This window comes from Myxocyprinus asiaticus, chromosome 8 (assembly GCF_019703515.2).
Source record: "Myxocyprinus asiaticus isolate MX2 ecotype Aquarium Trade chromosome 8, UBuf_Myxa_2, whole genome shotgun sequence".
NCBI lineage: Eukaryota > Metazoa > Chordata > Actinopteri > Cypriniformes > Catostomidae > Myxocyprinus > Myxocyprinus asiaticus.
Window position 1 is genome coordinate 15547811 of NC_059351.1, and position 22604 is coordinate 15570414.

Here is a 22604-nt window from a genome sequence, read left to right on the forward strand (position 1 = left end):
GGTGTTGGTCCACTGTGTTTTCTGAGGTCCAAGGTCAACGCAGCCGTATACCAGGAAGTTTTAGAGCACTTCATGCTTCCTGCTGCTGACCAACTTTATGGAGATGCAGATTTCATTTTCCAACAGGACTTGGCACCTGCACACAGTGCCAAAGCAACCAGTATCTGGTTTAAGGACCATGGTATCCCTGTTCTTAATTGGCCAGCAAACTCGCCTGACCTTAACCCCATAGAAAATCTATGGGGTATTGTGAAGAGGAAGATGCGATATGCCAGACCCAACAATGCAGAAGAGCTGAAGGCCACTATCAGAGCAACCTGGGCTCTCATAACACCTGAGAAGTGCCACAGACTGATCGACTCCATGCCACGCCGCATTGCTGCAGTAATTCAGGCAAAAGGAGCCCCAACTAAGTATTGAGTGCTGTACAAGCTCATACTTTTCATGTTCATACTTTTCAGTTGGCCAAGATTTCTAAAAATCCTTTCTTTGTATTGGTCTTAAGTAATATTCTAATTTTTTGTGATACTGAATTTGGGATTTTCCTTAGTTGTCAGTTATAATCATCAAAATTAAAAGAAATAAACATTTGAAATATATCAGTCTGTGTGTAATGAATGAATATAATATACAAGTTTCACTTTTTGAATGGAATTAGTGAAATAAATCAACTTTTTGATGATATTCTAATTATATGACCAGCACCTGTGTGTGTATATATATATATTTGCAAAGTTTTCAAACGTACTTCTTTCACGTTGTCATTATGGGGTATTGTTTGTAGAATTTTGAGGAAAATAATGAATTTAATCCATTTTGGAATAAGACTGTAACATAACAAAATGTGGAAAAAGTGAAGCGCTGTGAATATTTTCCGGATGCACATACATACTTTATTCGACACTGAAACTTAAATAAAATAATCCTTCACAAAAGTTGAATCATGACGGTGGTGCGTTAACGTTTTCAGTTCCACCTCAACGCGCATGTCATGATAATGAATGAATATTCCTGTATGCTCCGCCCACTGGGACACACTTTCTCAGGAACTGAATATATTGTAACACCGGCCTCTTCCTCTTTCCTAAATGCTTTGTAGGTGTACAGAACTAGGGCAAGCAACACAAAAGCACCACAGGGCTTTATATTAGACAATAAAGTATGACTTTATGTACTGTAGACCAAGAGACAAAACATTAAAGAAACTGCGAAAGTTTCCAAATCGCAACACTGTGGACTTTTGGTGCATGCACAAGATCATATACAACGTGGACTTTATGTCAAGCTGATCGTTATTTTACGCCTCGGTGATATCCAAGACTTATTCTTTCGTAGAAGATCCTGAACTCCAGTTGGATTAGATGAAGTCTGTGACTGTGCTTTGTGTATGCATGTGTGTTTTGTGCCCCTCCTTGTCAGGTGACTGAGGTGTGCCTAATAATTTGAGTCTCTGGAGATGCTTTGTTCTATTCTACCTGCCGGTTTACTGTAAGCTGATCTCTGGCTCTGCGTATTGAACTGCGGTCTGTACTCAACTAGGACTCGGCTTCGGGGAAAACATGATCAAATGACACCGGAAGCCTTGGACCGATAGTTTTTATTTTTGGAAAAAATATCGCGTTTATTTCTATGCGTAAACGCGCTTTTGGTACTGGAGTTATAGCTGAGCCGCGCTATTTGGGGACAGAATAATTCACGATATCTTTTCACCATGGAAACGCTTTATCGCGGGCCGTTAGTGGATTTTTTTCTAGCCCTGTGAAGTGCGAAAAAAAACTTTATGGCTTGGGGGTTCGAGTTTTTGTGTGTGTGTGTGTGTGTGTTTAGATGCTTTTTGTAAAATAACATTTTAAGAAAAAATTAATTCACTTTTTTAAATCGAAGAATTCGGATAGTGTTGCCGCATTATGGCTCTCTCACAGGTTCAGTGTCTTGATGACAATAATGTGAACTGGCGTCTGAACGAATCCAAACCGGAGTTCTTTTACAGCGAGGAACAGCGGTTTGCGCTCGAAGCGCTCATCACCAAAGGACGCGACGCGTTTGACAGCTACGTGAAAGAGCACGAACTGCGTCCTTTCCTTTCGGAACCGGAGTTGGAGCAGATCCGCCGGACTACAGAAGATTACAAACCCGGTTCTGATCACCAAAAACTGAATGGCACGACAGAGGGTGAGGACAGTGCGGTATCTTTGCAGTACTGGCCGGACCGCTCTGATATCTCAATACCGAATTTGGACCTCGGATGGCCCGATTGTAATTCTTACCGCGGAGTGACGCGCGTCAACGTGTACACGCAGCCGCCTGTGGACGGACAAACGCATATAAAAGAGGTGGTGAGAAAGGCCATTGCTCAGGCACAGAAGGTAAGCCAAACTAGAGAAACTTGAAATGGCCGATTGTGTGGACAGTCTGTCCCATGAACACCCAACTTAAAACTAAAGATTCTTCAGTGGCTCTTTGCAGCACTTTAGGCTCAGGTTTCATTAAGACCCATTTTGGCTATAGAGTTCTTAAAGCTACATATATGGATCTATGGATGGTAGAAAGTTCATGATGTTTAATTATGTTCTTTAGGTCCTTCAAATCAGACTATTTCTTTCTAATTTTCTAAAGAACTGGAGAATAAAAGTTCTTTGTGGAACTTACTAAGGTTCTGAAATGGCATCGGTATGCCTAAACTCATTTTAGGTTTGTAAATAAACCTCCTATGTGCAGTAGACTGTACATGATTGGAAAATATATCCAACATTCTCTTTGAAAGAACCAACAGGTTTCAAACATGTTAGCTTTAACAGCTAGATATAAATAACAGTTTAAAGTCACTGAACTGGTTTAGACATCAGTTTAAATGCTGCTATAGGAATGCTCTTTGAGTCTATCAAAGGAATCAAGTTTTGCTTAATTGTCTTTAAGGAATAGTTCACCCCAAAATGACAATTCTTTCATCAGATGTGACTTACTTTCTTCTGCTGAACACAAACAAAGGTTTTTAGAAGAATATCTCAGCTCTGTACGTCTATACAACGCAAGTCAAAAGTCAAAACTTTGAAGCTCAAAAAGCATATAAAAGCAGCAGAGAAGTAATCCAAATGACTCCAGTGGTTAAATCCATGTCTTCAGAAGTGAAATTATTGGTATGGATGAGAAACAGATCAATATTTAAGTCCTTCACTATAAATCTCGACTTTCAAACAGTCCTCCTAAGCACTCAACTCTCCAAAGAGTTCTTGTTTTTGGCGATTTGCATTCTTCGTGCATATCACCACCTACTGGGCAGGGAGGAGAATTTATAGTAAAAAATGACTTAAATATTGATCCGTTTCTCATCCATACGTATCATATTGCTTCTGAAGACATGGATTTAACCGCTAGAGTCTGGATTACTTTAATGCTGCCATTATGTGCTTTTTTGAGCTTCAAAGTTTTGGACCCCATTGACTTGCATTGTATGGACCTACAGAGCTGAGATATTCTTCTAAAAATCTTTGTTTGTGTTCAGCAGAAGAAAGAAAGTCATACACATCTGGGATGGTATGAGGGTGAGTATATGATGAAAGAATTGTCATTTTTGGGTGAACTATTCCTTTAATATAGTAAAAAAACTAAACAAAAAAAAATATTTTATAAAATCAATATAATCTGTGTAATATAATTCTAATGCAAATAGGCCCATTCAATTAAAAAAGCAAGAATGTAACCCCACATTTAATATTTGGGAGGACCAAATTTAATAATTGAAGAATCAACTATTGAAAAGCCCATATTTTTCAATACTAATCGAATATTGAGCATAGACATTAAAGTCTAAATCGCAGACAAAGAAAAGGCAGCCTAAATAAATATACACTCCTATATTGGTGTATTTCAACATGACTTTTCACCTATGAGGGGTTTAATTGTTTAAAAAGCTAACATGGAAATGTCAAGTCTCCGAAATGAATTGAGAACCACTCAAAACAAACTAAAGATTTGGAATGTCCAAAGCTGCATCCAATCCATCCATTATCATCATTCATCACATTTCACAATCCCTGCTGGTTTCAAACTGACTCATTTGTCTTATCAGAACATGTTGAAGCTTAAACTCAGTTCTTCGGCCCATGATACATACCAGCACACTTTCTCTTCCTCCCCCGCTGTCTTAAACACCCACACACATTTACACACTCTCAAATACTCCGTCAATCAAAGAGATCCCTTTATACATAGACATTTTGCACAATCAGAGCTTATGATGATCTACGTGATGTAGGTCTCATTGGGTGCAGTATAAGAGGTTTAGGGTGTGTATGAGTTGTTTTGTGGCTACATCATCATGATGTCTACTGTACTGTACTAAAACCTATTCAATGATTACAATAGCACAGGAATTACGTTCGTGTGTATGTGTGGCCTATAGTAACTTGTACAGTGATTAAAATATTCAAAAGCATTTGCATATTGCCTTTAATGAATTCATTTAACATATACATTTACTTTGCATGTGTTCTTTTATTTGCAGATGATAGCGGTAGTTATGGATGTTTTCACGGATGTGGATATTTTTAAGGATCTAATAGAAGCTGGATTTAAGAAGAAAGTGGCTGTGTACATTATTATAGACAATGCATCTGTACAGGAATTCCTATTTATGTGTGAGAGAGCAAACATGCACAGAGGACACCTCAATGTGAGTTAAAGGCGCTTGCAGGCATTTATGCACAACTGTTTTCGTCTGAGACACGTGCATTGACACCTGTTGGCGTCTCACGCACATGCATAGACTAATGTATTATAGCATTTTCAGCACAGTTTTTGTAGTGATCATAATAATCTAAATTGCTAACACTTTACAATAAGGTTCGATACATTAACATTGACTAATATTATTAAATGCTGGAAAAAATTACTCTTCATTAGTTCATGATATCTACTGCATTTGTTAAAGGAATGTTCCGGGTTCCTTACTGAATGTTACCTCTAAATCTCATGAATCAGCCTGTTTTAGTAGGTGTGTTATGTTTTTTACAAGAAAAGATCAAAAGCTAAAAATGTAGATATTTGATCTAAAACATGTTATCAGTCAGGGATGTATCGTAGGTTTATGAGAGACAGATGGACAATGAATTTGTATAATATTTGAACATTTGTGTTTGTAGCATCTGCGGGTGCGATGCATCGGTGGTGTGGAATTCTACACTCGCTCAGCTCAGAAGGTGCATGGCTCGCTGGGTCAGAGATTCATGTTTGTGGATGGAGACCGTGCTGTGTCCGGTTCATACAGGTTTGTATGTGCGTGTAGTGTTTGTATATGTACATACACGAAGCTGTGTTTCTTAAACACAGCTTAATCACACCAGAAACCAGTTTGTGTCTATAGGCTGATGCTTGTCTAAGTGTATGTATTCACACAGTCCTGCTAGTAAATACTGTTTGCCTTACAATTGCAATGTTTTGTGAATATTTTTTGTTAGTGAATCTTTTTAATAATATATTTTCAATGATGAAGCAGCATTGTTTGCTTAGCAGTCATGAGGGTTTCATTGTTTTTTACTAACTAGTGTTGAGGAAGCCACTTTGAAAGCGAAGCTTGCCAGACTACAAGCTTCATTTTGATTTAATTTTCAATGGAAGCATCCGTCCAAATGTGGCTATGGCAGAAATTTCCTGAGCTGAAGTTGTCGGGTAATAACTGCACAGCCTTCTTCTGGCCTAATTTGATCACATAGTTCTTGCAATACAGTACAAACCTACTACAAATTCTTTTTTGCCATCATATCAAATATTTCTCTTAAAGTGCTTCAGTTAAATGGATAGCTCACCTAAACATGAAAATTCTGCTATTTACTCAAACATGTTGTTCTAAACTTCTATGAATGTCTTCTGTGAAACAGGAAAGGAAATGTCAGGTAGAATTACTAAATTAAATTTGTTTTGGAGGAACCATCCCTTTAAGTGTAACTTTCAAGCTTTATGTATGCATTTATTATATACAGTATATAAAAATTATTTTTTTTACTTTTTAATTAATTAATTTAGCCATAATGGACCTTATTTAAGTTAAACTAAATAAAAACGAGATTGTTGCATCAAGCTACTTGCAGGGTTGGGAGTGTTACTTTTGAAATGTATTCCACTACAGATTACAGAATACATACTGTAGAATGTAATTTGTAATGTATTCCGTTATATTACTCGAGGTCAGTAACATATTCGAAATACTTTGGATTACTTCTTCAGCACTGGTAGATTTATTTCACTTGTTTTGACTATAAAAACTCTGCCAGTACAGCAAGACAAAATACACATGTTAAAAATACATTCTCTGAAAAACATAAATATCTTATGCAGTGTTGTTTCTAAAACAAGATAAATTAAATTGATCTTGTTTTAATGATTTTTAGATATTGTTACAGGAAAACAATACAAAAATTATTATCAAGAATATGATTTTTGCCCTAATATCACAGGTCTTACTAGAAAAAAAGAAATTATGATCTAACGTGAATTTCTTGATAAAAAAAATATGATCGTATCATTTATATGTATAAATGTTTTCCATCTGAAAGGACTAAATATTAAATGAAACAAATGACAAAATGCAAAGTAAATACTTTTTGAATGTAACTGTATTCTAATGACCAGTTATTTAAATTGTAACTGTAGTGGAATACAGTTATTTATATTTTGTATTTTAAATACGTAATCCCATTACATGTATTCCGTTACTCCCCAACCCTGGCTACTTGCAATACAATATTTATACAGTGAAACTATCCATTTGAAAAAGTAGCTAGCTACACTACAAGCTTCTAACAAGTAGTAATTAACTACAATGAAGTTACTTTAGGAGGCAGTTTTTTTTATTTTTTGTTTTTTGATTATAATACTATCATTTTACATTCAACATAATCATGTACTGTATTTATCTGCCACAAAATCAATTAAACAATATTCCGGGTGCATTTTCTGTAAAAGGAAAAAAAGGCAAACATTACAAGGCACTTAATGGAAGTGTATGGTGCAAATCTGTAAACACTGAAATAATAACTTTTTCAAAGGTATAGCCACATGATGTCAACAATATGCACATTAACGTGGTATTAGTGTGATAAAATTGCTTACTAACATTTTCTGTGCAAATTTACATTTAATTTTACAATGTAATTGCCATGACAATGTACCATAAACCATAATACAACTGTATAATGTATACAACTTCGCAGCTCAAATACTTAACGTGTTTTAACAGAAGAATTCATGTAAATGCTATAACAAAATTATAAGTTTCATAATTCTGCCATTTACTTCCATTGTAAGTGCCTCACATTATACTCTATTTTTGCAAGAAAATGAGGGATGAATAAATTTTTTCTTTTTTTGTTGTTGTAATCAACATTATGCCACATCGGTCTATCAATGATGGATCAGGGTGCAGGGGCGGTTCTTGACCATTTTGACTGGGGGGGGCAGAGTGGGGCCGGGTGTGCTTGTAGGTGGGGAACTGTATTACATCTTAAATGTCCCTTGTACACATTATTAGCTGTTTTAATATTTGCGGAAATAATTTTTTTGAAGACGAGCAAACATTAACCAAATTTGAGTGAAAATTTAAAAATTGTAATTTTAAGACATATAAACAAACAGGTTCATGACAAATGTTTCAATTAGTCAATATGCCCTAACATTCTGGTTTTACCCATAAACATTAAGCCAAGTTACCATGTTGTTCTTTAGAGCAGTGTTTCCCAACCACTGTGCCGCGGCACACTAGTGTTTGTCAGGTGTGCTGTGGAAAATTATCAAATTCCACAAAATAAATAAATGCATGAAAAAAAAAAATTATAATAATGATTCCAGGGATCCAAACACCTCACCTTTCGGAGAAATTCGCCATTTTGAAACCATAATCGCTCACTTTTGTGATTGTGAAGAACAATGATTAATGTGCAAAAGTGAGTGATATTTATACGCGTTAAGGGTCTTTCACATGACGCGTCAGCACTGCAGAATACATTGAAGTCTATGAAGTGACGCCACTTTACACCAGAATGTTTTTCACACACAGGTTTTTGCTTCACCAATAATGTCTTTGAGAGTACTAAGCAACAAGAAATATTTCAAAACTGTCCAAATTTGTGAAGAGACATTGAATGTCTCATAATTTCTTTTAATTAAATATTACATTATCGTTTACGAATATCAGAGACCCCAGTTATTGAACTAATTTAAATTCACCAAGAAAACGCTTAGCCCTAAACATAAACGAGTCCTTTTATTAATTTCTGCTATCAAAGCAACTGCAAACTTTTTTCTCTCTTCCAAATGCTTATTTCACAGTTTATTGTGCACACCTCCCACTTTTTTACATGGCAAACTAGTAAAATCGCCCCTCTGTTATGCTTTCTGCAACTCTTGTCACATGGAGGGCAATGCGGTGCTTGACGCTGGCATTGAACGGAGCGTTGACGCTTCGACTCAACTTGTGAAATGGGCTTTACAATGACGAAAGAACATTATTGAAACTCAAAATTATTATTATTTGTCTATTATTGTGGTCTTTTCTGATAAAAGCCATGCTCAGCAGTTTAAATAGGCTACTGTAGGAAAATGATACCGTAGATCTGCTGTGTTTATAATTCTTATACTGAAGTCAGTAGATTTGTAGCCATGCAAGTTTTAATAAAGGAGAAGGTAAGGACGTTATTGAAACTCACTATTATTGGACTATTATTGTTGTCTTTTTGGATGAAAAATAATGCTCAGACTGAAGGAAGACTATAGATCTGCTTTGTTCTTTTAATGCTTAAACACTATAAAGTCTCTTGGTAGATTTCAGTCATGAATAACTCAAAATGATTCACTGACTCATTCATAGCACATAAGACGCTCATTTGTCGCCACCTAGTGACATTTCCAGAAGGGGTCACTGAACTAATCAGTTAAGAAAATTCAACAAATTTGTGAAACAGAAGCAAGCCTCACCAAAATACTCTTTATTTTGCAGCAAATTCTGCACAATTTTAAACTTGAATAAACTTGAATCACTAAAATAGCTGGAATTGGTGCTTTTAGCTTATTCTTAAAATAAAATATCCCCAGAAACATTTTTCGTGGACCAGTTACGTCTTACCTTTTTCACCCCTCATGAGTTTGCATCCCTGTAATTTGTTGTGGCATTGAAAGAACAAATCTACAAATTAGAAAAGAAGCAAATTTGTTGTTTTTTCATTACCCATTTAGCGCTCTTGCCACCTGTGACCTCACACAGCGTAGCCTACCTATGTGACTTGTTTTTTTTGCATAGCCGAATTTCAAACATTACAAGAAAACACGCTACTAAGACGGACAGAAAACATGGACAAGTTCTTGAAAAGGAAAAATATTGATGATGGTTAGCCTATGTGGGATAGTGGTGTGCCGTAGAATTTTTTAGTCGTTGGGAAACACTGCTTTAGAGTGACTAATGCAGTAAAATTCTTGGGTAAAATGAATGGTAGGCTACATAAAGATTTTAGGTTAGAATTTAATCAGTAGGCTAAAATCAGCATGTACAGGTCTTGTAAATTGTCACCATTTCCTTTAAGATTCCTCTAAGCATTTTTAGTGTAAAAAGTACATTTTTAAATGTATATATCTATCTCAGTTACTTAGAATTTAAAAAAGTTGAGACAAATGAACAAAACACAACATAAAACTGACACGCAAACACACAACTTCGTGCTTCTCTCTCACTGGCATCCCCGCCTCCTCTTTATCCCTCTCCCGCTGATTGGGCTGATTCAGCTCTGAGTGTCCATCGTTATGGCCCAGCCACGCTCTCCTCCTTGTCACATGACTTTAATGTGTTTTTTAATCATTATTATGTCTATCAGTGTCTATGCGCATTCCTTATTGAGCACACTTGGTCTGCGCCAGTTATTAGAGAATGTGGTTGCTAATATTAAGATCAATTCTCCATTATTGAGTACATGTGTGCCTCTCCCTTGTGATTGGTGCGCCGCGTGTTAAGTATTTGATTGATAAATGGTGTTCATAAAGAGGATGTTGTGTTTGTTATCTTCTCTGTAAACTATTTAGTGCTTCTCTTGAATTTCATTTGCAAAAGAAGTAGCAGGATCAACTCTGCAGCTTTGTTCTCTCTCTCCCGGTTAGTGGCGTGTTTGCTTTTTATTCTTGCACCTGTGCCCAACAGTACCAATATTAATCTGTATATATTATTAGGTTGAAGTGCGCCTTTCTCATTGAAGGTAAGGCATTTATTTGCACTTTAGTGTTTTTATATTTTTAAGAGTATTCATAATAAATTTAACATTGCAGGTGTGGTGTGGCCCTGTATAATGCTAGCTGCTGTTTCTTCATACCTGTTCCTGCGTGCTGTTTCATCATAGTCGCTTCATTGTTTGTTTTGCCAAACTTGTTGCACTACATTTGTCTTGTTTCTGCATTGTATGGTGAAAAATAACATAAATAACATAAGTGTGTACTGTGTGTTGTTCCAGAAAGGAAAACCCGACAGATACACATACAAAAAATATTTTAAAATGAATACTTGCCAGATAAGGGCAATCTCTAACGAGTTAGGCTTAGGTGCATTCAATAAGGCAGAAAATCAGATCCAGATCAGGTTTCTTGATAATAACATGGGGAATTGTGCTATAAAAGTAACTTAACTTACACTTACATTTACACCAGCATGTATAATCCACATTAAGTAGAACTGAAACTGGAGCTGCAGGTCCAAATATGCGAAACTAACGCTGAACTTCTACCTTATCTCCAGATGTTGTTGGCTTGTTATTTGTTTGACATTCGGTGTCTCCTACCCACACTCTCTGGAGCCGAAGATTTTACAACAATATCATTAGCGCAGTTAGGTTAAAGAATATATGACTATATCATACAGGCATAAAACATTGAACTCAAATGGTCAACAATTGCTATAGCTGAATAATTATGCCTAAAATGCTCCTATGGGCTTTCATTATCTAGCGCTTGTAAGGGACCGTCTGAACACAGCACAAAAACGTTGGAGGCGTCCAAGTATTCATTAATTAATTAATTCAATTAAAGTGTAAGTTGTGCATACAATTTACAGTCTTTAGCATGTGTAAAAAAAAAATTTAATAAGTGTTTAAGACCGAACATGCAAGGCAGATGCATTGAACACTTGGACACCAGTGACATTTTAGCAGTGTCTGGATTTTTCAGATGATCTCTTATAAACCATAAGCGAATATTTGATAAATATGTAACTTAAACTTTACTCCGCTAAATAATATTATGCAGTCATAATGCATTGATGTTTTGTTTATAATTAGTTTGGTCTATTTATTATGATGTGGGGTCACTGAACTCTCAGTGGGATGGAAAATGAGTATACCACTCTTACCATTCTACCACTCCAATTTATGGCACTTTAAGACAGTGTTTTAAAGAGTCCTCAGTTCTGCTTTTTTGTGTTTCAGTTTTACATGGACTGCTTCCCGTCTGGATCGTAACATCATCACAGTCATGACAGGTCAGGCTGTGGAGACATTTGACAAGCAGTTCCGTGAGCTATACCTGAACTCTCTTGGGGTCAACCTCTCCAAGATCCCAATGGCAGACCCACCAGAGCCTGAGCCTGCCCCAATCGCTGTTCCTCCCCCTGTTTCTGTAACTGTCGCAAGAAAACTCATTAACCCCAAATATGCATTGGTAAATGCTGATGCATCTAGCAAAGCCTCTAAGGACAAAGCTAGTGCCAAGAACAGTAACTCCCCGAATCCAGTGGTCCTGATTAAGAAGCCCCAACGTGAGTTACCGGAGAAACCACAAATGCATCCAGGACTTGTAGGCTTGCCAAAGGCGGATCTCATTCCTTACTTGCCCATCTGGCCTGAGCCAGACCCACCCAGAGATGTTATTGGGTTTATTAATATTCGTGACACAAGCAAGCCAGCACCGGTGCATTTAATGCGCTCGCAAATGTTTGAAACATCGAAAGCAATCCGCTTCAAAAACCCTTTCATTGCCCCACCTGAGGAACTACCAGAAAGGGCAAGTCCCCGACCTAAAGCAACACCTTCATCCAAGACAAATACTGTAGTTGCAAATGTTCAATCGAGTACCCAGCCTCCAAAAGATATTCAACCAGAGACTAATTCGAGCGACATCCTTCAAGAAGCACCAGCGAATATCTCCCATTCATCAACCACCCAATTGCATGAGCCCAGTCCCAACCCTTCTCCAGATGAGCAGCAGCCAAACCATAAACACATGCATTCCTCCTCAGAGAACCAAACTGCTTCAGGATCACCCGTTCCCAAGCCTCGTACCTTACAGTTGGTGATCAATACACCTGAGGGATCTGGAGATGCTGAGATCAGTTTAGTCAGAAGAGAGGACATCCAGACAATAAACCCAAAGGGTACAAATACGGACACTCATGAAAATCATGCTGACATCACCATTGTGACTTGTGCACATTCATTAAAGGACAAAGATGAGAATTCCTCAACGTCAGAAGAGGATTTTGAGTGCACAGACTACGATAGCGCAAGTCCTAGCGACAAGCTCCCTAACGGAATAACGGGTTACGGACGCACTGGAGACCACAGCCCTGACACGTTTAATGTGATGGCGAGGTTCTCTCAATCCATGCTGGACTTGCGATCAGATGACATCAAGCCGGAGTTACAAAGTACCGCAGAGAAGAATCTCCTTAACTTGCAGAACAGAGGCAAAGCAAAGGTAGGACTTTGATTTCTTGAGTCAGCATGTGCGTGTCTGAGTGTGAAAGTGTTTTTTATCAGATTTGGCACTAGCAGTCCATAAACGTGGGTGTGTTTCAAATATAGAAGGGCGTGTTGTGGAATGCACCAGGGCATGTCAACGGGACTCTTGTCAACATTTCCTGCACAACTGAACCCACTAGGAGAGTTAACACATGTACAGGGGTTGGCGGGGCAAAATATAAATAAAGTTACGTTCAAGACAAGAACAGGAAAATAGCATGTTATAAAGCTTTATCAGCTTCCTCATTTGGTGGTTTCCCCATGGAAGCAGCTGTCCAAATTTGGCTATGATAGAAATTTCCTGAGCTGAAGTTGACATTGGCAGGAAACTTTTGCACAGCCCTCTAATGTTCTACTATTATCGCATAGTTTGTGTAAAACACTGCCTAATGCAGTCAAATTCTTTTTAGTCTTATCCGGAATTCTTTCCATCATATCAAATGTTTCTTTTACAATGCTTCAGATAAGTATTACATAAATTACTTTTAAACCACCACTGTATGTGTGTCTATTGAATGGACTGCACTTCTATCCATCAGTCTTGTTTTCATTTATGTCAAATTGAAAATAGTGTCGATCTTGACTAATGCCCATACTACCCTGGTGGAAAATCCATCTAAACCAGCTTAATGTTGGAGCTGTTTTTTCAAGGATTCTAGCTGGTACAAACTGGGTGATTTTCATGAAACCTGTAAAGAAAATATCCTAATTTACTCAAATCAAAAAGAAACAAATAAGGAACTACAGTATATTTTGCATATAGAAAATTAGGCATATTAATATTTTTTTTTTACATTGTGACATTAGTTTCATGACAGTTATGCTCATTTTTAGAAGAATGTCTCAGCTATGTAGGTCCATACAATGCAACTGAATGGTGACGAAAACTTTGAAGCTCCAACAAGCACATAAAGGCTGCATAAATGTAATCCATACGACTCCAGTGGTTTAATCCCACAGTATTCAAACAGGGAGGCACGCCTCCCCAGGGAGGCACCAGAGCATGTCAGGGGAGGCATGGAGATTGATGATAAATTAACCAAGTAAAATAAAAAATACATAATTACAATAAAAATGTATTGTGAATTTAAATGAAAATTATTGGCTTAATGAGCCATAGTCCAGCTTAATAGACTGCAGTTATATGGTCTTATAATACTGTCATGAACGCATGCATATCATGCGAGAGCGCATTCATATACTGGTTGCGTGAAAGCACATCTTTCTGCTGTCCGTGTGCATGCTCAAAACATGTCCTATGCACTTGCAAATGTATTATAAAGCCATATAGCTCTGCTTCTGTTCATTTGTCACCATGTGTCCATTACAAGGTCAACATGATATCAGGTCATATATTTATATACATGATATGTATATAAAAAAATAAAAAAAAACATTTTTAAAAAGGGGTTAAGGGGGGCGCAGTCTTGAAAATTCTGTCAGAGTGGGGGCTTACTGTTTAAGACTTTTAAAACCCCTGGTTTAATCCATGTCTTCTGAAGTGATCTAATTGGATTTGGGTGAGAACAGACAAAAATGTAAACCCTTATTCACTGTCTATCTTGCCGTTGCAGTCTCTAGGCATGATCATGATGTCATGCTTGATTACACTTCCTGGTGATTGACGCATGCGCACAGCGCTAGTTGGCGCTAGGAAGTGTAATCAAGCTTGAAATCATGATCGCCAAGGAGACTGCTAATGTCAAGGTTTATAGTGAAAAAGGGGTTACATTTTGGTTTGTTGTCACTCAAATTCTATTTCAGAAGACTAAACCACTGGAGTATGGATTACTCTTATGCTGCCTTAATGTGCTTTTTGTAGCTTCAAAGTTTTTTTCCACCATTCACTTGGATTCTATGGACCTAGAGAGCTGAGATATTGTCTAAAAATCTTTGTTTGTGTTCTGCAGAAGAAAGAAAGTCATACACATCTGGGATGGCATGAGGATGAGTAAATGATGAGAGAATTTTCATTTTGGGTGAACTATCCCTTTAAGTGTCCTGAAAATAATGTCACAATGCAAATCTCCTAAATGGTCCTAAATGTAAGCTTTGTTTTCTTTAGGCAAAATATAATTTTATTTTATTTTTATTGTAGTGATTTGGGGTTAAATACTGTATGACCAGGATGTTTTCTTGACAGGTTTCGTGAGAATCACTCACTGATGGCTGACCAGCTGGACTACTGACTGAGTTGGTAGGCCATCTTGGTCAAGCTGGTTGAAGTATAGGTCTTTGTGGAACAATAATGTTCGTTTTCCAATCTGTGGGCGTTTTCAAACCGGGAAGGGCATTTTTCAACTATCTAATGAAAGTAGGGAATCTCAATGTAGTAAGCAAATTGTGTATAGCAGTTGAAAAATGCCCATCCTGGTTTTAAATCTCCTGTTGATTGGAAAACGCCCATTTATGTTCTGCAGAGACACAAGTCTCAGCTGGTTAGAGCTGCTTTGGTCCAAACACTGGCTTGAGTAACTCAAGTTGGTATGACCTGGTTTTTCTTTGGCTAGCCTTTTGGTTCCAGAACCTTAAGTCTTTAAAAGGGATAAAAGCTTGGACAAAAGATGACAAAGAACTGGACTTTTGCAGCACTAGAGGATACAGCAGCTGGAGTAAGTGTGTGTTTAGTACCTGGGTAGAGAGCCCTGCTGATCATGCCAGGTAGGATGATGAAGATCATGGGAAGCATCTTGAGATAGCTGGCAAATATGGACGCTCCTTTGGCGTGACTCAGATTCTTGGCCGACAAAGACCTCTGCACGATTACCTGCCAAGTGAAATGATCAAACAACATTGTTATTCAGTCAAATGTGACCCTTTCCTATTTAAACATGACAACTTAAATGTGCAAATAGACTAATTATAGGATGAATGATAAAAGGCCTAAGAAGACTCAAGGAATTATTTGTACTGAATTCACATTACATTTTAATGTGCTTAAAGGAAGAGTTCTCCCAAAAAAGAAAATTAATTCATAATTTACTTGCCCTCATGTCATTCCAAACCCATATGACTTTGTTTCTTATGCTTAAAGCTTTAAAAAGGTCCCAAAAGTGTCATAGAAGTGGTCCATGTGACTTGTGCATCATATTCCATGTGTTTTGAAGGTATGCAAAATGTAAGTAATTTTTCAGTGAAAATCTTGTCTATTGTGCTTTCACAGTGGCATGTGGGTTCACATGAGGACGCAAGCCACAGCAAGCTTCTCTCATAGTGCTTATTATTGCACAAAAGATGTCAAGATTTTCACTGAAAAATTAAACAAATTTGTGTCGTTTCTCACCAAAACCTATCATATGCCTCCAGAAGACTTGTAAAATGACTCAAATCACATAGACTATTATGATACTTTTAAGTCCTTTTTTAAGATCGAAAATGAGTTATGACAGAATTGTAATTTTTGGGTGAACTATTTCTTTAATTCATTACTACAGTGACTTGAAATTGTATCTGAAAACTATTTTCATATATTACGATGTACTTTCCTCCCCTTTAGCTTTATCAAATGGCCTCCAGGTCACCAGTTCGAGAAACTTATGGCCGGGCCAAAGTGGTGATTGCTAAACCTGGAGTGTTCCACAGACCACCAAAAAGCAGTGGTCATGTGATTGGGGGTCACAGATACTGGCAGGGGAAAATGTGCATCCCTGAACGTCCCCCAAGTGGATCAAGCCAACAAAACCCAAACCGCACCGGCCGGTCTCCTAAAAGGCACAGCCCTTCCTGTAAGATAGAAGGACTGTGAACCAGCCAATCACCTGTTCAATGGCTCATGCACTCAAACTCTCGCTCTCCCGCTCAGCGGGGCTCTCAAACAAAATCTCCATCGCCATGGAGACAAGTTGATATTCGCACACCAACAGGAGTCTCCTCATCCTCACTCTCCAACTTCAAACACATTCGGGGGAAGGTTCCAGTGAACACATCTGGATTTGGCTTGGAGGATATATTTGTGCCCCCCCCCCCCAAAGAAACACATCAACATTGTATTGATTACAAAAGGAATGAACGTGCAATGATGTAGCCACCAGTTTTCATTTGCATAGACTTGGAATCCTTTAAACTGGAGTTTAACTGGATTTTTAAACTGACAGCAGTGTTACAGAGGCAAAAATACATTAAAGTTTGAAAACCCAGCGCACAGAGCTGGACTGTGTATGTGTGTGGAAATTAAAGTCCCACACTTGTTTCTAACAGCCTGACTCTTTGTTGTCATGTGCTTATAAGCAATCTGGACTGCAAGACATTTGGTGGTGAACTTGTGACCATGGTGATGGCACTTTCACATTCACCGCTATTATTGACTAATAGTGTTTCAGATTAAGAAGAGTTTGGAAATGGTTAAGATACAAGCCTGACCAACACATTGAGCTATTTGGGAACACTTTACATGAAGGCTTAATTTGTTAAAATTAGTAAATGCTTTAGGTGTCATGAACTAACAATGATTTTTTTACAACATGTATTAATCTTGGTTAATGTTAATTTATCAAATACTGTTGGTCGTTGTTTTGTTCATGTTCATATTAGAGGTCGACCGATGGTGGATTTTGCTGATACCTATAACTAAGGTGGTGGAAAAGGCAGATAACCGGTTTATTGGCCGATAGTTTTTAAAATCGATTTATAAAATGTTAACAAAAATGTCTTGGTATTTCCTTCTTAAGACAGGCACAGACAAGAGTCCAAAATGAATAAAATCCCATATGCAGTTTATTGTTCAATCAAAATCCCAATAATAATCTGATTTGGTGCAGAATGTGGGACTTTTAACTGTAAACAAGCCCAAAAAAGAGGCTCTTATTTTGCAGATAACTGATAGTTCATGAAAAAAAAGAACTATCGGCACCAAATAATCGGTAAAACCGATATATGAGTCCACCTCCAGTTGATATTGCATTAACTAATGTATACAACTATAAAAAACATTTTTTTTATTATTTGCTGAAATTAACATTAATCAAGATGTGGATGTAATCTATTGCGTTAACTGATGTTAACAAATGCAACCTTATTGTAGTGTTACCAGTTCTTTTACAAATGCACACACATACGCACATTCTGATATTGTGTTTACAATTGTTCTCTTCAATTTAATTGGAGATCGTAGTTACAAACTAGTTTTTGTATTTACACATTTTATCATTTCCCTCCCTGTAATATTGCACATTTTCATTACCTGTCATTTTAATGTTTATCTTAATTACAGTTGACATCTGAAACATTTTGCTTTTAAGTTTACAGAAACCAATCAGATGCCAAGATTTGTATTTTTAAGAAGCTAGTCTGCACACACTGATTCCTACAGATTCTGTAAGGATATACTTGAATCAGAAACTTTTTAAATGGACACAAGATTCCATAAGCTTCCGTCAATATGGACCTTAGTCACTGTAGACACAATATTTAATGTAATGCAAATGGGAACAAAGCTGGGAGGGATAGATGTACTGTACTGTGTACTCAAACAGATGTACTGATCTGTATCTTGGTGAAAACGTACATTTTGTCTTTCCAAAATGCTTGTCGTCCAGAAAACACAAAAGGAGATGTTACTTTCATTGTGTGGAAAAAAAATGCAATGAAATTGAATGGTGACTGAGGTTTGAAACAATATGAGGGTAAATGATGACAGAATTTTCATTTTTGGGTGAACTTTGCCTTTAAGACTGCAGAACCTTTTGATCAGACAGTCTAGCATTCACAGCTGTGTTTTCCTTAATGTCAAATTAAATATGGAGTAAACTCTGACTAAAGTTCAGTAGTGGAATGAAATTCAGGCTCCGTAATTTTTTTAAATATTTATAACTGTGTGGGGAAAAAAAAATCCTTTTTTTTTTTTTTTTTTTTTTTTTTTACAACTTGTGATAACCAGGGTAGGCTGGTTATATTTGAGATATTTTGAGAGTAAAAGTGTGTGTATTTAAGCATACCTGATCAGTGCACCAGTACCAGGTTGCAAGAATAGTTAAGCCCAGTGTCATGCCTGGCCAGGGTAAGTCTCCATGCACTGGGTCTCTGAACAGGTGCATGGCATCAGCCCGGGGCAAGTGGCATGTGGTGTTTGGGATGATTTTAGATGGCACAGCTTTCAAGTACACACTCTCCAGGTTGCTGTAGCCTCCAATCTTATTGAATGCTGTAAAACATGTGCAGAGAGGAGAATCAGCCAAACCTACTTCTGATTTGGGTAAAATGTAGTGGTTTAGAATATATTTCTTTTAAAGTATTGTTGAAACAACATGTGGTTAACTTGAATTACAAACAGAATGTAAAAATTCTTAATAAAAAATACTATTTACATTTCTATCTTTTTTAAACAACATACTTTGTGTGTAACACATGGTCTATTGATATTTTACTCTATAGCAGTGGTCGGCAACCTTTTTGACATGGAGTGCCATTTTTTTATTTTCCTGGTCAATGGCTGTGCCGAAGATCCGTGCCCAGGTATGTGATTTTCCGAAGTTTGAGTCCACTTGTGACAATATTACCATTTTGTATATTTTTTATTTTAATCATTGATTTTTCATTAAAAATGATATTGTCAGCATAACAGTTTGAGTGAAAAATCTTGCATGTGAAATTTCACAGAGCATCTTAAGTGCTTTAATGAAAGAAAACCTGTCCTTTTGTACAAAATGAGTTAACATAGTTAATATTACAAATTTGCTTATTTGATTACTTTAAAATCTTCATTATATACTTTACTCTTGTCCTAAAGTATGCACTTGTTCAACCAACAGCTATAACAAAAATATGATGACACTGGAATTTTAATGTGGAGGATATAATTCACAGTATTCTGTGACATTTTATTTAAAGGGTCCACAATAGTGCACTGGTTAAGCATGAATAACACCAGTAATTAATAGTCAACTAAATGTAGAGTAGGGGTATCTTAGCCATAATGTACAACTTATGAACCATTTATTTTTGTGTAGAAAGTAATGTAATTTATGCTCAGTTTCAGAGATCCATCATAAATCAAGTTTACTATATGTTATTAAGGCTAATTAGTATTGGTTTACAAAGCTGTTAATAAATAAAATACTAAAATCTTCTATTAAAGACAATTTGACACCATGTTCTGTAGTGAAAAATTTACCTATTTTCTTGATTTACTTCTTGATTTGTTTTGCATTTATTAGGTGGTATTCAAGTGTATTCAAATATATTAAGACAGTAATTATGACTAATTCTTGTTGGTTTGACTAATAAATTGCTACAATTTTGTATTAAAAACAACTTGATCCCCTGTTCTAAAGTGAAAATTTTACCTTCTTAAGTTATTAGATTGTTTTTCACTTATTAGGTGGTGTTTTAAGTTTATTTAACTATATTAAGAGTAATTATTAGTATTTGTTTTACTAAATTGTTACTAATGAACTAGTATTAGTGAACTAATTTCATTCAATGAAATTAATCTTAAAATAAAGACAATTTGATTCATTTGTTAATAATTTGATATTAAATGTTTACAGTATTTGCATTAAACAAAAAAAATCAGTTTTATTATAATTGAAATGTGCAAAATAATAATAATAAGATTTGAAAGACCAACATTAATTAGCCTTAATTACTAACTGAAATTGTTTAGTAAAATTAAAATTTTATATCTGAACTTGAGCATTGATTGCATTACTTTCTACACAAAAATAAGACATTCAATAAGTTGTACATTTTGGCTAAGATACCCTTAATGTACTTTCAGTTAATTATTAATTACTGTCTTATTCTTGCTTAACAAGTGTACTATTATGGATACTTAAAATAATTATTACCAATTATTCAAATTTAAATTCAAAAACATGTAAAACACAAATTTGTGTGTTTGGACTTTTGGCTCAAAACTTTACAGTTACTGAGATATAGCCCTTGTGACAATTTCCCTGTGTGACAACCTGCACCGGTCTCCCCTATAACAAGCAGACCATCACAGCTAAAGTAAGACATGTTTTTCCTGCATGTAGAATTTGTTGAAAATATGAAATATCTGTCCATGCATTTTCAATTGCCATCTGCTGTCAACAGTCTCTCTTTCAAGATGTCCATCCCAGTGACAGTAGACATACCATCACTGCCAATGTGCTGTCAATCACATGCCAACGGAGAATAAGTGGAGGCAACTGAGAGTGACTCACCTGTAATGGTTAGGATGATCGCTCCAATGATCATGATGAAGGTCTGAAGAGTATCGGTGTAGATTACAGCTGCTAAGCCACCTGGAGAAAAAGAGTATTGCTCAATTCTCATGATTCTTTAATGTGATATGAGTCACCGATGTCAAGCCTGAATCAGCACTTGTAGACAAGAGTGAATTGAGTGGCATCAGAGCCAGGGATTAAAGTAATTATGTAGTTATACTGGAATCAGTAATGTTGTCTCTAATTACAACTGCAGAAAATGTTACTGATCCACTATGCTGCTACAGTAAGAATGTTTTCAGCAAGTAGTCATTTAGTAGAAGCTTTTATACAAGCCATTTACAGTACTGTTATTACAGGGACATACTGAATATTACAACTTTGTTGTCATGACAACGAAACCATGTAATCCCATTTTTGGATATAACTTTACACGGATCAGTACATTTTATCACACTAAAATCATGTCTTGTGGCTAAACTTTCAAAACAATGTGTATTTTAGGGTTTACGGACTGGCCCCACTGACTTCCATGTTAAGTGCCTTACTGTTTTACTGTATTTTACTGTATACCATTTTTAAATGTCTTTTTTGGAGTAATCAATATTATGCTGCAAATGCTGTTGATTGAACTTAAGTTGTATCAAACCCGGAACATTACTAAGTGGCTTGTTCAAGGGCACAACAGTGACAACAGAGTTTATGGCTTGCACCTTGCTGGGATCAAACCAGCAACATTCCTGTTACAAGCCTTGAGCTTTAACCACCATGTCACACCATCCCATCCAGTTTTTAAAAATTACAGTGTAAAAGAACACAAGACATTATGCACACAAATACAAACCTGCTATAGTGTAGAGGGCAGTGACTACTAGCATGAGAACAGTGGAGAGGTAGAGATTCCAGCCCAAACAAACCTGGACAAACAGTGCTCCAGAGTATAGATCCGTCTGCAAATGCACAGAAAGGAACATAATATACATCACAGAGGACAAATGTATTACTCTGTAATTGCACTGTCATTGTGCAGGACACTTAATGAAGTCAGTTATGTTGCATTGAAGTATCAGCTTTGTCTCGTATGTTTCTTCTAATGTACACTTCAGTTTTCTGTGTGCCGTTATGTGTCGCACACGGTTGAGCGCACTAGCCTTTCAAAGCGCTAGCCCGTATGGACGCGCTCGATACATGCACACTACAACTGTCTTTAAGTATATATTTACGCCTAGTACCTACAATCCCAATTCCAGTAAAGGTGGGACAGTATGGAAAATGCTAATAAAAACAAAAAAAAGAGTGATTTCTAAATTCTGTTCACCCTGTGCTCTTTTGAAAGAGCTACAACAAAATTTTTTTAAAATGTTTTACCTTTTTTAAATACGTATACACTCATTTCAAATCAGATGACTGCAACACGCTCCAAAAAAGTTGAGACAATCAAGTGTTTACCAATGTGCAACAACACCATTTCTTCTAATTATACTTATTAAGCATTTGGGCACTGAAGACACAATTTTGTTAAGTTTAGCAAGCAGAATTTCCCCCTATTCATCCATTATGCAAGTCTACAGCTGTGCAATTGTACGAGGCCTTTGTTGTCATTTTGTGCACTTCATAATGTGCCACACATTCTCAGTTGGAGACAGGTCAGGACTGCAGGCAGGCCAGTCTAGCACCTGCACTCTCTGCTTACACA

General features: G+C 36.7%; 2 protein-coding genes across 2 annotated transcripts in view; one reads left to right on the forward strand and one right to left on the reverse strand.

Moving 5' to 3' along the window:
* LOC127445438 (sodium/glucose cotransporter 5-like) overlaps window positions 1-22604 on the reverse strand; it is a 52739-nt gene that overhangs the window by 26043 nt on the left and 4092 nt on the right. The window contains exons 6-9 of the mRNA XM_051705511.1: window positions 21753-21858; window positions 20906-20986; window positions 18695-18900; window positions 15393-15528 (exon numbers count right to left, since the gene is read on the reverse strand). Of these exons, the coding sequence (XP_051561471.1) occupies window positions 15393-15528; window positions 18695-18900; window positions 20906-20986; window positions 21753-21858 (529 nt within the window). The remainder of the gene's footprint in view (window positions 1-15392; window positions 15529-18694; window positions 18901-20905; window positions 20987-21752; window positions 21859-22604) is intronic.
* On the forward strand, window positions 1115-18536 carry LOC127445423 (protein FAM83G-like). Its single transcript, XM_051705486.1, has 5 exons — window positions 1115-2366; window positions 4505-4672; window positions 5142-5266; window positions 11451-12717; window positions 16258-18536. The coding sequence occupies exons 1-5, from the start codon at window positions 1908-1910 to the stop codon at window positions 16504-16506; spliced, it is 2268 nt and encodes a 755-aa protein (XP_051561446.1). The 5' UTR covers window positions 1115-1907; the 3' UTR covers window positions 16507-18536.